Consider the following 14,291-nt stretch of genomic DNA (forward strand, 5'->3'; position numbering starts at 1 on the left):
TGCATATATACACGTACACGCTTTGTAAGTTACTATACATTAATCCTAGCAGTCTTTTGGACTACATAATTTCCTCAGATCTTTTTGTTTGAGCAAAAACTATGGCAGTGTTTCAAATACATAATCTTAGCTCTGGAACTGAAAATTTAGCTTCTAGTTTTCTATGTCCTGCTAACTGTGAGTTTGAGGAATATTTTATAAAATAATATTCATCTTACTTTGCATTGAAAAGGAGTTTGTGGCCATTTTGCCATATATTCTCTTTTTTTTTTTAAATAAAGTCACTTTTTTAAAATGTTTATTTTTGAAAGAGAGACAGAGCATGAGTGGAGGAGGGGCAGAGAGAGAGGGAGACACAGAATCTGAAGCAGGCTCCAGGCTCTGAGCTGTCAGCACAGAGCCCGATGTGGGGCTCGAACTCACGAACCATGAGATCATGACCTGAGTCGAAGTTGGATGCCCAACCGACTGAGCCACCCAGGCACCCCTAAAGTCACTCTTTTTTAAAGGTTATTTTGAGAGAGAGTGAGAGAGAGAGAGAGAGAGAGAGGGAGGGAGGGCAAGAGGGAGAGTGGGGGGAGGGGCAGAGAAAGAAAGAGAATCCCAAGCAGGCTCTGTGCTGTCAGTGTGGAGCCCTGCTGGGACTTGATCTCATGAACTGTGAGATCATGACCCGAGCTCAAATCAAGAGTCAGGCACTTAACCGACTGAGCCACCCAGACACCTGCCATACCTTCTTATAAGAACCCAATTTTAGTGGCATGTTATTTTACCTCTTTAAACTTACTTTCCACATAAAACATGGGTTGTGGGTATGGATGTGAGAGATGGGAGGTTAGGGTAGGACAGTTTTAATGTTTTCCACTTCTGAATACGTTACGGCATTACGGAAGCAAACTGCTCAGTGGTTCCATGTCCTCATCTATATTTGTTCATCGTTGATTTGGCTTTTACTGTAAGAATTTCATTAGTTATAGCCGCACTGCACATGGGTTTCTGAAAGATTTAGTTACATCCTAAATAAATTTGCTTGGCTGTTATGTCTTTAAATGATGCCAAAAGTGTCTTTATCGGACAAAAATTTGAGTTGGCTTTCGAAGAATCTGAACAAGGCTGAATATAAATGGAATTGGGGTCATTTATCAGAATCCATTCTTTTCTATCTTTAGTTGAATTAATGTGTAAGCATTTGGCCCAAGGAATATGTGTAGCTTTTATTTTATTAATGGTTTAGCCTTACTGCTGCCTTCCTTTCAGCTTGCGGTAAGTACACAATAGTTCCAGATTCCTGAAGATTCTTGTAATCTTGCCTCTCACATGAAGTATGTAGGCAATAAAAAAAACGTAAGCTGTTCTTTCTTTTCTGCTTGCTTTTTTCTGGGTGTTTGGCTAAATAGCTCTTTTGTTGCCTGCTGTCTGACCTGATCACAATCGTTCTTGTGTTCTTAAAAGAGCCGATGAGTTCGATTATGCCACCATTACTTTCACAATCAAATGATAGAGAAGGAAATACCCTGAAAAGTGGGGGGCTTTTTGAAATCTTTACCGAAAGAGAAGCAGCCAAAGTACCCTGTTAGTCTGATACTTGACCATGAAACTTGACCAGTGTGTATCAGTTTGTGCACTTTCCATGCTAACGTTGTGTCCTTTTGTTCAGATATCCTTGGAGCAGAAGATCTTCTCGTGGAAGTGACTGCCGATGATGCCGTGAGGTTTTACCCCTGGACCATTGATAACAAATACTATTCGGCAGACATCAATCTGTGCGTGGTGCCAAACAAATGTCTCGTCACTGCCGAGGTGGCGGAGTCCGTCCAAGCGTTGGTGGTTTACTTTGACAGCTCGCAAGTAAGCTTTGGTTTTCCAGGGACCTTGAGGAGGAAATTATTTTGTGCTTCCCCCCCCCCCCCCCCCCCCCCGCCTTTTCCATGAGGTCTCTTACTGTCTCTTTTTCTGGGTTGGTTGGTTTGTTTGTTTTTCCTCCCTCCAGAAATCTGGTCTTGATAGTGTTTCCTCCTGGCTTCCACTGGCAGAAGCATGGCTACCTGAGGTCATGATCTTGGTCTGTGACAGAGTGTGTGAAAATGGTAAGGCGTGCCAACGGGGCTACGGTTGGTACATACAGTTGCTGTGCCTTGGGAAGCAGAGTACTTTTGTTCTCTTAACTTAGTATATTTCCTGTGATTTTATTACTGTATAGAACTATTTTCAGCTATTTCTCTTTGGAATCTTGTAATACTTACATTTTATTTTTTATGAACGGACACTTGGGGTTTGAGATACCATCTTTTTTGTTTTAAATGTTTATTTTTGAAAGAGAGAGAGAGACACACACACAGAGTGCGAGTGGGGGAAGGGCAGAGAGAGAGTGAGACACAGAATCTGAAGCAGGCCCCAGGCTCCAAGCTGTCAAGCTTTGAACCCACGAACCGTGAGATCATGACCTTAGCCGAAGTCAGATACTTAACCGACTAAGCTACCCAGGCACCCCGAGAAATCATCTTCTTTATATTACTTTATTTTGGGTGCCTTTAGAATAACCTTGACATTAAGGGCAGCACTGAGATTTGTGGAGAGTATTGCAGCAATATTCTGTTTGAAAAATTTTTTTTACTTATGAAGATTCTTTTGCATGTTAGGTGTAAACCGACAAAAAGCTCAAGAATGGTGTATCAAACATGGCTTTGAATTGGTAGAGCTTAGTCCGGAAGAGCTGCCAGAGGAGGATGGTAAGTATTTATGTGTCGGGAGAAACATGGCGTTTGGATTCGGAGATGAGGGAGCATTTTAATTTGGGGAAGAAGAATCGAAGTGAAGTTAAAAAAATATTTTTTCCTCAGCTGTTTGAAAAGATTTGTGCAAAACCCATTGATGTGGTCTTACTGGTAATCAAATAATCCATTTATTTGTCTTCACCATGCACGTTAGGACTTTTGAAATACTGTTTGTGTTTTTCTTACGGATGAAGATAGAGGATTTCTACCTTAAATCTCAGTCATTTCCCCAATCTCTTAAACTTTCTCCACTGCCAAAAAAAAAAAAAAAAGAGGGTCTGACCTATATTCATAAATAGTTAATGTTCCTTATTTTGAATTCTTAATATCCTAAGGCTGAATTTCCAGGGACCTTAGGAAGGGCATGCCAGCCCTATTTTTATGTCTTTTGGACATTTGAAACTACAAATAGACCCAGAATCCCCACTCCTTTCCCCCCGGGGCAGCTTTTCACTTAACTGCCTTCCACTATACTCTGGACCTTTTGTTTCTTCCCACATCTCTCTTCACCCCCCCTTCATTCCTCTTCTTACCTTCTCTGCTTCCAAATATACTTGTGCTCCCTGCTGTGGGACCTACCAAGATAAGACAGGTTTTGGCCCACCAAAACCTCATAATCTAGTACAAGAGATAAACGTATATGAACAATTGAATTACCAAGTGGAATATCATAAATATTTAAAAATATATATATTGGTGCTGTGGTATTTCAGAGATGGGAGAGATCATTTCCATTTAGAAATGTGAAGACTGTGTTGGCATCATGAACTCTGACCTCTCACTTGTTCCATGGGGAAGAAATGGAAAAGGTGCTGGGCTTGTAGTTAGGGGACCAGTTGGGGTGTAGCATCGAGAAGATGCCAGTTGTTACAAAAGATATTTTAAGGCACAACCAATATGGATTAAAGCACATAGATAGGATAGAAGTAATCATTACATGAAACCTACCTAATTTTCTTGAAAGGAATTAAGAAATATCTTTTTATATTCTGGCTTATTTAGAATTTTTCCAAAATGTTACCTTTGGAAATAAAACCGTGCCAGAGAAGAAGAGGACAAAAATGAAATAAAAAGGCTGATTTTTCTCCCTGTACATTTTTAATAATAACTAAAAATGAACAAGTACAGTTTCTCTTCTCACATCTTTCCAAGTCCCCTAAAACTTGTGCCTTGTTTTGTGTATATGAACATGTACATAATTGCTTATTTCTGGCACTAGAATTTTCTCATCTTAGTGTTGCCCCTGAGAGTCAACATTTGAGTCATCTATTTAAATCTGTTTTTATTTTGTAATTTCTCCTCCCTTATACCACCACACATCTCCTTGCTCCTTGTCTGAACAATGCTCTTGCATTAATTTAGCTTAATATTAAAATAAACTTTTAACATATCATCTTTAGGTGAAGTGATTAAGTCCTCCCTAGAAGTTTTAAAAACAAACTGTATGCTTTGTATGCGTGTGTTCTAACCCCAGGTATGAGAATTCATGCTTGTTTGGATTAACTTTCATCTTCCTGGTTCTAGCTCTTTATTTCAGACCCTTTTTATGGCTTCTGGTTCTGACATCTGAGGTATTCTTCTTTTAAGAACAGAATTATTCATAGTGAAGATAAACCTGCCTTTTTATTTCCTCATTTAGACACGATGGCAATAAAATTCATCTTTGTGTTTTCAGTTTAAGCCTCACCGTATTTGTTGGGTTGGTAGGTTGGTATCTTTCAAATGATTCATCCATCCATCAGTAGTTACTGAGTGCCTGGTGTCCTTCAGGCGCCACATTAGCTGGTGGTTCCCGCCAGCCTTTGTCGGGTGGGGGGGGGGGGGTGGCTATGCAGAGTGGTGTCAGCCCCATTTTTCTTTGAGAATGGCATATGTGATTTGCCCTTGAACAAATAGCTAACAAGTTACAGAGCCTGAGTTCAAATTCAGATCTTCTGACTTCTAATTCTGTGCCAGGTCAGGCCACTGGACACAGGTTCTACATGGATGGTGCCCTGTAAGCTCTTAGGAGACTTTGTCTTCCAACCACATGAAAACTTTTTCTGCCATTATTTTCCATACAGTCTTTCATGTTCAATTTCCATTGTACACATATCTGCAAGCCAAGAATGTCATCTTCTTAGTATGCTAACCGGGATTATTGCCCTATTATTTTGAGTAGTATCAGTTAAATTCCAGAAGCAAGATAGTACGAATACTAAACCGGCAAAACTGAGTTGCTGGTTTTTATTTTTTATTTTTTTTAATTTTTTTTTCAACGTTTATTTATTTTTGGGACAGAGAGAGACAGAGCATGAACGGGCGAGGGGCAGAGAGAGAGGGAGACACAGAATCAGAAACAGGCTCCAGGCTCTGAGCCATCAGCCCAGAGCCCTACGCGGGGCTCGAACTCACGGACCGCGAGATCGTGACCTGGCTGAAGTCGGACGCTTTACCGACTGCGCCACCCAGGCGCCCCGCTGGTTTTTATTTTTAATGACCCTTGCCTGTCTCCTACACTTAGAGTAATTTTACTTCTCACCCTTAAACTGTGTCTCTCTGATAAGGAAATTGTTCTCCAAAACCTGTTATAAACAGTGATTGTATTCTGTGGTTCCCAGAAGAAGATAGGGCATTTACAGGATTTTATGGCATTACCAAGAGGACCTTTCCTGCCTTCAGGAAACTCATTCTCTATAAATAACCAAAATTGGTATTTCTAGTGGTATGCCAGGATTGTGTAATTAACAGGAACTAACATTTTTAGGAGGATATGAGTGGGTTCCATTGTGAGGTGATAGAGATGACTTTATCATATAAACCTTTTCTATTGTGCATTTATTTCATTGATTCAGTTTCACGGATATTCCTATTAGGAGCTCTGAGCTCTGCATTTATTTTTTCTTTATTACGTAACTTACAGTGTGAAATACCAACTAAATAAGCAAGATAATATAATTAATCCACAGTTACACTTCCTTGGGGGATACACCCACACACACCCACACACACATATATACGTACACACACATATATATACATACATACACACGTATTTATGTATGTGTGTATAAATGTTTGTATAAATGTATCTATTTCCCCTTCCTGATTAGATGACTTCCCAGAATCTACAGGAGTAAAGCGAATCATTCAAGCCTTGAATGCAAACGTCTGGTCCAACGTAGTGATGAAGAATGGTAAGTAACTTGGTACTAAAAGTCCTAAGGAGTTTTTTTCCTCTTGTTCCTTGTAGGTTTTAAATTATTTGGATATATGTAGGACCATGAGGATTACATGAAATTTGTACATTTGTTCAATTTTAAGTCCCCAGTTGAAGGAAGAGCCAAAAGTAACATTACTAAGAATTTATAATATGTTTATTTTTAATTTTTTTTGAATGTTTGTTTATTATTGAGAAACAGAGCATGAGCAGGGGAGGGGCAGAGAGAAGGGGAGACACAGAATCCGAAGCAGGCTCGAGGCTCTGTGCTGTCGGCACAGAGCCTGACGCGGGGCTCGAACTCACAAACTGGGAGATCATGACCCGAGCTGAAGTCGGACACTCAGCCGACTGAGCCACCCAGGCGCCCCGCCTTTTTTTTATGATCTATGTTTAATAGTTAATTCAGTGAGGATTTAAGAACCTAGAGCTTGCTTAAAATATGCCTAGCATTGTCTTTGGCTTTGAAAAATACCCCCAAAATTGGAAAACATGAACCCTATCCCTAAGGAGCTCATAGTCCGGCTGTGGGATCAAAGTGTGCACTTTTAACATGCTGGGTAATCAGGCAAGGCAGTCTTTGATGAGTGCAGAACGACTCCTACAAGCAGTAAACACCTGGAGGTCACAGATGTGGTCTTTGCGGTGGGCATGAGTATATAGGATCTTCACGGTGAACGCAGGTCTTGGCAGTGGTGTTCTTGGGATGGTCCAGATTTGGGTTATTGAAGGGGAGAGTGACAAAAAGGGAGGAAACACGGCATCAAGAGTAATGGTTGTATGTTCCAGGGTCACTTAGCAGTTGGAGCTAGCTTAGGAGAGAGACCTGACTGCTAGTCAGGAGAATCTGGAGAATCTGACTTTTTCCTATAGGAATTGGTGAGTCACTAGAGGTATTGTGACCAGAGTGACACAGAGAAGTTGGCATCTTTCAAAGGGTAATGCGATGGCGGTGTGCAGGGGAGTGTGGTGGTTGAAGCCGGTGGAGGCAGAGCCAGAGTGAGGAGGTGGGGCCTGGACCGATGTGGCGCAGGTGGCCGTGGGGCGGGAAGCTGGACCCGAAATGCAGTGTGAAGGGGGTAGGCTGCTTGGTGCGCGTTACCCTCTTATTGTCTGTATTAGTTTGCTCAGGCTGTGGTAACAAAGTACGGCAAGCCGGAAGCTTAGGACGACAGGTGTTTATGGTCTCACAGCTTTAGATGCCAGGTGTGTGAAACCAAGGAGTCAGCGGGGCCATGCTAGGGAAGGATCTTTTCGCTTCTCCCGTCTCGCGGTTTTTGGGCTTGTGACCGTCTCCCTGTGTGCCTGTCTGTGTGCAGATTTCTTTTTTGTGTAAGGACGATAGTCATATTGTGTTAACGGCACACCCTACTTCAGTGTGACTTCATCTTAACTAATTAATACTGCAAATAGGGTCACATGCGGAGGTGTTAGGAGTTAGAACTTCAGCATGGGAATTTGGTGAGGAATACAGTTCAACCCATAACTTAGTCCTTTAGGAATTGCTGATTGTGTATTTCTGTCTTGTAGCACCTGGCTGTCTCAGCAAGTATGCTGTGGGAGGTGAAACACTACAGAAAGCGATGAGAAAAACCCCATTGACACTGAGCTCACCCCATCTACCCTGAGATACAAGAGTCAAGTGGAAGATCAGTTTTAAAAAGTTTTTTTTAATGTTTATTTTTGAAGGAGAGAGAGAGAGAGAGTGAGCGAGCATGAGTGGGGGAGGGGCAGAAAGAGAGGGAGACAGAATCGGAAGCAGGCTCCAGGCTCTTTGCTGACAGCACAGAACCCGATGCGGGGCTCAAACTCACGAGCTGTGAGATCATGACCCAAGCCAAAGTCTGACGCCCAACCGACTGAGCCACACAGGTGCCCCAAGATCAGTTTTATAGAAGTAAAATATTTCATTTCAAGTTTTGGTTGACACTTGAGTGTTTGTTTTTAGAAAAAAAAATTTTTAACATTTATTTATTATTGAGAGACAGAGACAGAGCATGAACATGGGAGGAGCAGAGAGAGAGGGAGACACAGAATCCGAAGCAGGCTCCAGGCTCCAAGCTGTCAGCACGGAGCCCGACGCGGGGCTCGAACACACAAACTGCGAGCTCATGACCTGAGCCGAAGTCAGATGCTTAACCGACTGAGCCACCCAGGCGCCCCAGCACTTGAGTGTTAAGTGAGATCGGGGCCCTTTAGCTTGCCTGAGATATGACCTGACCCACATCATCATCAGCGAAACTCCTTGTGGTATAGTAAGCTACTCCTTCCCCTTTTCTTCCCTTCTGTCCTTCCTCTTCCTCACTTTATTCTTCCTAGGGGGGATCCTAAAGTGTCTCTTGCATTGAATTGCAACGTAGATTTTATTCTTTTTCAGTAGCAGTCAAAATAAGGCCCGGGGTGCCTGGGTGGCTCAGTTGGTTAAGCGTCCAACTTCGGCTCAGGTTGTTTTGGACACTAAACGATACTCTTTGGAGAACTGTGGAGCAAAGAGGCATGCCACTGGTATTTCATGGCTCTTTGCTCTGAGTGTGTCCGCATCCTTCTTTTCTCCTCAGTGTTGGTACGCTGATTTGCCATTAACAAAAACCAAACTATTGCCATCAGCTTAATTCCAAGATTAAGAGGATCCTGAACTATGTGGTATGAAGGAAACTTAACTGTCTTCTCTCTAGGAGGAGCCCTAGATATGTAAATGCAGTGACATTTGGATGCAACCCAGGTCTTAGGAAGCGTGAAGGTCACCCTTTGCGTAGCGTCACATCTTAGATTAGAGACTGAGCTCTGTGTGGTTGTGGGGTGGGACCTCTAACTCTTCCAGAGTGACCTATTTCCTGTGCTCTTTGCGGAGCCTCGCTTTGCTGGCGGTCTCCCTGCCCAGGGAGCTGCTCCTTCCTCCCAGCAGGCTTTTCTTGAATGTCTGCTAGCAGGTGCTCAGACTGGTTAATTTGTCTTTTGGGGACCTCCTCCTCCAGATTTCTTTCACTCCCCTCCTTTCTCTTTTTCTTCTTCTGTTTCTCTCTTTAAAAAAATTACGGTTAATAAACGAAGCATAAAATTTACCACGTTAACTTTTTATGTATACAGTTCAGAGGCATTACTTATATTCTCGTTGTTATGCAGTCATTCCCACTCAAAGTTTTTGTTTGTTTGTTTGTTTGTTTTTGAGAGAGAGAGCAGGGGAGGGGCAGAGAGAGAGAGAGAGAGGGAGACAGGATCTGAAGCAGGCTCTGTGCTGACAGCAGAGCGCCCAAAGGGGGCTTGAACTCCCGAACCACGAGATCATGACCTGAGCCAAAGTCGGATGCTTAACTGAGCCACCAAGGCACTCCTCAAAGTTTTTTAAACCAAAAAAATTTTAAGTTGCAAAGTTGGTTGACAGAGAAAGACATTAGAGGTCTTTGTCGTGGTCATCATCTTCTTTTTTTTTTTTCCTGGGAGTTCATCCAGCTATTTTAATGATGGAAGAAATGTTTACACAAGATTTTAGAGTATAGTAAGAGAGGTAGTGTGCCGAATTCATTCCAAGGCTAGCTAAACACACCCTGATCCAAACCTCTAAAGATCGTTGCCGGTAAAGAAACTTTCTCATTTGTGAACATAGATGCCATGATTTTAACGAAAATATTAGCACTCAACTACTGTAATACATAGCCTCATGCATTATTATATTGTAATGAAATCTCTCCTTTACTGCTGTTTCTCTAAAGAATCAAGTAGCAGTTTCCAGTCTGTCTAACACTGCCACTCAGTTATGTGACCTTAGATCTCATTTTTTTTCTGGGCTTTATTTTTAATCTGGAAAATGAGGTTGATCCCCATGCATGGCTCCCAGCTCTGGCTGCACAATTTGAATCACCTGAGACCCTTTTACAAGCTGTGGCTCAGGCAAACCATTTATCTCAGAAGGGAGGGGCAGCGACAGTATATATTTTAAGTGCCTCAGGAATTAAAATATGCGGCCCTGGCTGACAACCACTGACATCCAGGATAGTCATCTAGTGTGCTCCATCCACAGGAGTAAATTAGGCATTCTGACAGCAGCATTAGCCCGGACTGACTTGCTTTCTCCCATTCCTAAATCGTGGCGTATTTGCAAGTCAGTCCTGACATACAAAGCCAGAGGGAAGAGACAGGCTTGCCCAGCGTAGAGTCACCTAGAGGCAAAGGCAAAAATAGTGGGCACTGCCTTCCATACTTCCTTGGTACCTGTTTCTAGGAGGGGCTAGTGTTAGGACAAAGTCACCGGTGTTCGTATTACATAAGCCTCCTTGAGATCCGAAAGAAAGAATAGCCTTTGTAAGTAGCTAAATTGTCTAGGAGCATAAGTGAGATCCAAGGTGTACCTGAGCCGTTTGAGTTTTTCTTCTGTCAACCTCAAATCTCTCTCTGGTCCATAATTTAAATCCAATTTCAAGTTCATTCATGCATTAAAAAAAATATTTATTGGTGCACCTGGGTGGCTCAGTCGGTTAAGTGTCCGGCTTCAGCTCGGGTCATGATCTCGCGGTCTGTGGGTTTGAGCCCCGCCATCGGGCCCTGTGCTGACAGCTCGGAGCCTGGAGCCTGCTTCGGATTCTGTGTCTCCCTCTCTCTCTCTCTGCCCTTCCCCTGCTCACACTCTGTCTCTTAAAAATGAATAAATGCTAAAAAAAAAAAAAAATTTTTTTTAGGTATTTATTGAGTGTGTCTCGTGTGCCACTTATTGTTTTGTGCGCTTGGAATACATCAGTGAACAAAACACAAATTTGTGTCCTTGTGGAGTTTTCATTCAGGTGGGGGGCAGTAACCAACAGACAACACAATTAGTAAATTGCATGGCAGGTTAAGGAGGTGATAAGCCATATGGAAAAAATAATGAAGCAGGGCTGGGGATTGAGGTTGCCAGATAGACTGCAGTATTAAATTGGGTGGTCAAGGTTGGTCTCCTTGAGCACTTGAGATTTGAGGAAGGAGATGAGATGCTGCACCAGGTGGCTATCTGGGAGCAGAACGTAGCAGGCATAGGGAGTAGGTACAGCAAGAGGCCCTATGATGAAAGTACGCCTGATGTGTTTGAAGAATATCAAGGAACACACAGTGGCTGAGGGGAGAAGGTCAGAGGGGGCGGAGGATCAGGTTATTCGAGGCCTTGTAGGCCATCAGGGAAGCTTTCACACCTACTTAAAGTCAGCTGGGAGCTGCTGCAGGTCATTGAGTAGAAGGGTGAAGTGATCCAGCTCTAGGTCTAAAAGGACCACCGTAGCTGCTGTGTGGAGAAAAGGTGATGGAGGCGAGGAGGAAGCAATAAGGTCTCATAGGGGGCCATTGCAGTCCTACAGGTAAGAGACGGTGGTGGCCCGGATCAGAGCTGTAGCAATGGAAGATGTAAGAACAGGTCAAATTCTGGATGTATCTTCAGGTAGAGCTAGCCTGATTTCCTGATGGTTTGAGGTGCGATATGAGAGAAAGAGAGCAGTCAAGGACTGCAGGATCTGGGCCCGAGCAATTTGAAGGATAGATTGCCGTCAACTACAATGAGGAAACTACAGATGGGGCCGACTGTGAGGGCCACGGTGACATATGAGTAATACAGCTTTTGACATGTTATCTTTGACATGGCTACTAGACTTCCCAGTGGAGATGTCAAGTAGCCAGTTGGATAGATGTGTGGAGTTTCAGAAGAGAGGCAGATGCATGGCCTGGAAGAGCTCACCAAGGGAGTAAACGTAAATAAAGTAGACTAAGGACTTAGCCCAGGGACATTCCAACATCAGGAGAAGAGAAGGAACCAGCAAAGGAGACTGGAAAGAATGACCTATGAGGTAGGAAAATCAAGAGAGTAGAGTCCTAGAAGCAAAAGTGGAGCGCCCTTCAGGTGGAGGGAACGGTCAGCTGTGCCAAATGCTGCTCACAGGTCAGGTAAGGTGAGAACTGAGCATTGACCTCTGGATTTAGCAATATGGGGACCACTAGTGACCTTGAATAGAATAGTTTTGGGAAAGTAGGTGTAAGAGATATTGGAAGGAGAGAAATTGGAGACAGTGACTATAAACCTCTCTTGAAAATTTTGCAGAGAAAAGGAGCAAAGAAATAGGTAGGAGCTACTGAGAAGAGTGTAGCTGAATTTTATTATTTTTTAATTTTTTAAAATAATTTTTTAATGTTTATTTTTGAGAGAGACAGAGCACTACTGGGGGGGCGGGGGGTGGAGGGCAGAGAGCGAGGGAGACACAGAATCCGAAGCAGGCTCCAGGCTCTGAGCTGTCAGCACAGAGCCCGATGTGAGGCTGGAGCCCACGACTGTGTGATTATGACCCGAGCAGAAATCGGACGCTTAACCGACTGAGCCACCCAGGCATCCCAGGTTTTGTTATGTTTTTAAGATCAGAGCAAGAGCAGCATGTTTCTAGGCTGAAGGGAAAGAGCCAGTAAAGAATGGAAAACTGATGATATAGGAGGGAGAAAGGAGGGTTGTTGGAGTGATGTCCTAGAGTAGGTGAGGGACCAGCTCCAGCGGATAAGCCGAGGGATTGTCTTTGGACAGGAGGAGGAGAATGGATCTGTGGAAAGAGGCAGGAAGGGAATATATTGCTGGGTGGGGAGATATGGTGTGGAAATCTGTGGAAGTTTCTTCTGATTGCTTCAATTCTCTCAGTGAAGTAGCAAGGCAGGTTCTCAGCTGAGAGGCTAGAAGGAGGTAGCATTAGGGTTTGAGGAGGGAGAAGGTAATACGGAAGTCCTCTAGAAAAGAAAGAATGTGAACCTAGTGATGTAAATAAAGTAAGGTTGCCAGCCAGCATGAAGGGGCTCACTAGAAACGTGGTATGATAAATTTAAAGTGAAGTCAGGCAACGTGTGTGTGTGTGTGTGTGTGTGTGTGTGTGTGTGTGTGTGTGTGTTCGTTCCCCAGCTACCTTAAGCTATATGGGTGCATGAACAGAGTAATCAGTTGTGCTTTTACCAAGCAAGGGTATCACCACAAGAGAGATGGAAGGAATTAGTGTATATAAGAGAGTAACTATGATGGTTGTGGAATTTAAAAGAAAGGGAGAAAGAATTGGTGGGGATAGGGTCAGTGAAAAGGTGATAGTTTGGAGGTGCCAATGGAGTTAAGGAATAGTGGGATTGAAGCTCTGTTGGGATGGAGTGGGTGGAAAGGTGGGTGGTGGTCAGAGAGTGGGAGGCATGAAATTGAAATTATGGCGGGGTTGCTGCTATTGGTAGTGATAAGGTCTTAGGCATGACTGGGAGCACATGGCTGAAGTTGGATAGAGGACAGCATCGGTAGAGGACAGAGATTGTTGGAAGGATATATATGTCTACTGAACTTGCTAGGAATTCAGGCAGTAGTATTGGAGACAATGACATTGGGCCACTAATTAAAATTGTGAAGAAATGAGGGGAGGGTGGTGGTGGGGGGAGGCTGTTGGATGATGGTAGTGAAGTCCTTAGACACTTTCCTTCGTATAAAGATTGTCTTTGTGGAAATATCATTAGGCTTTTATATTTGGGGGAGATTTTAGGAGTAATTTAATCCACTGATTCTCCACTGAGACCCACTGGAGTTATGGGAGTGCATATCACATGCTACACACACGCCGTCTGGAGATCCTTGCCTGGTTCCCAGTAACAATTACTTTAGTAAGTCAGCATTACCAGTTGGTTAATAGGATGATGAGTCTCTCAGCTACATTGGATTAGAAAACTGTTAGGAGGGGCACCTGAGTGGCTCAGTCGGTTAAGCGTCTGCCTTTGGCTCAGGTCATGATCTCACGGTTCATGAGTTCAAACCCCACTATGTGCTTACAGCACAGGGCCCACTTTGGATCCTCTGTTCCCCCCTCTCTCTGCCCCTCCCCTGCTCGTGCACACATGCCCCCTCCGAAGCTGTTAGGAACTTTTGAGCTAGTCTCTTTCTATCCAGTACAGGAATGGCTTCTATGGCCAGATGACCATCCATCCTTTTTGGCTGAGTGCTTCAAATAACAGGTCCTTCAGTACTTTGTGAAATAGTTCTAGAAGCAATTAATTTCATAGAGAAATCAAAGAACTGTGTTATTACTTAGCAGATAGAATATTTTTTTATGCTGGTAGTTTGGGGAAAGGACATTTGCTTTACTTTGTCATGGAGTGGTGAAAATGTTCTCTCTGAATGATGTATTGTCTCTGCTTCTCCCTGTTACTGGCTTTCATTTTGATCACTCTTCTTCCTAGTCTTTCTAGGAGGTGAAGAATGGTCCAACGGCACTGGAAAAAATGTAGCTCAGGGCTACTGAAGTAATCAAGGGGAGGGGAAGAATGGAGATTGTCTCAAGTAGTAAGTTTGGAAAAACCAA

The 14,291-nt window shown here is 43.3% G+C and overlaps 1 protein-coding gene across 4 annotated transcripts in view; it reads left to right on the forward strand.

The window, feature by feature from the left end:
• AAGAB (alpha and gamma adaptin binding protein) overlaps positions 1-14,291 on the forward strand; it is a 114,189-nt gene that overhangs the window by 77,925 nt on the left and 21,973 nt on the right. For all 4 annotated transcript variants that reach the window (XM_053223835.1, XM_053223836.1, XM_015078423.3 and 1 more), the window contains 4 exons: positions 1,658-1,848; positions 1,991-2,087; positions 2,640-2,729; positions 5,867-5,950. In XM_053223835.1, coding sequence (XP_053079810.1) covers positions 2,054-2,087; positions 2,640-2,729; positions 5,867-5,950 — 208 coding nt within the window. In that variant the 5' untranslated portion in view covers positions 1,658-1,848; positions 1,991-2,053. The remainder of the gene's footprint in view (positions 1-1,657; positions 1,849-1,990; positions 2,088-2,639; positions 2,730-5,866; positions 5,951-14,291) is intronic.

Source organism: Acinonyx jubatus, chromosome B3 (assembly GCF_027475565.1).
Source record: "Acinonyx jubatus isolate Ajub_Pintada_27869175 chromosome B3, VMU_Ajub_asm_v1.0, whole genome shotgun sequence".
In the NCBI taxonomy this organism is placed as follows: domain Eukaryota; kingdom Metazoa; phylum Chordata; class Mammalia; order Carnivora; family Felidae; genus Acinonyx; species Acinonyx jubatus.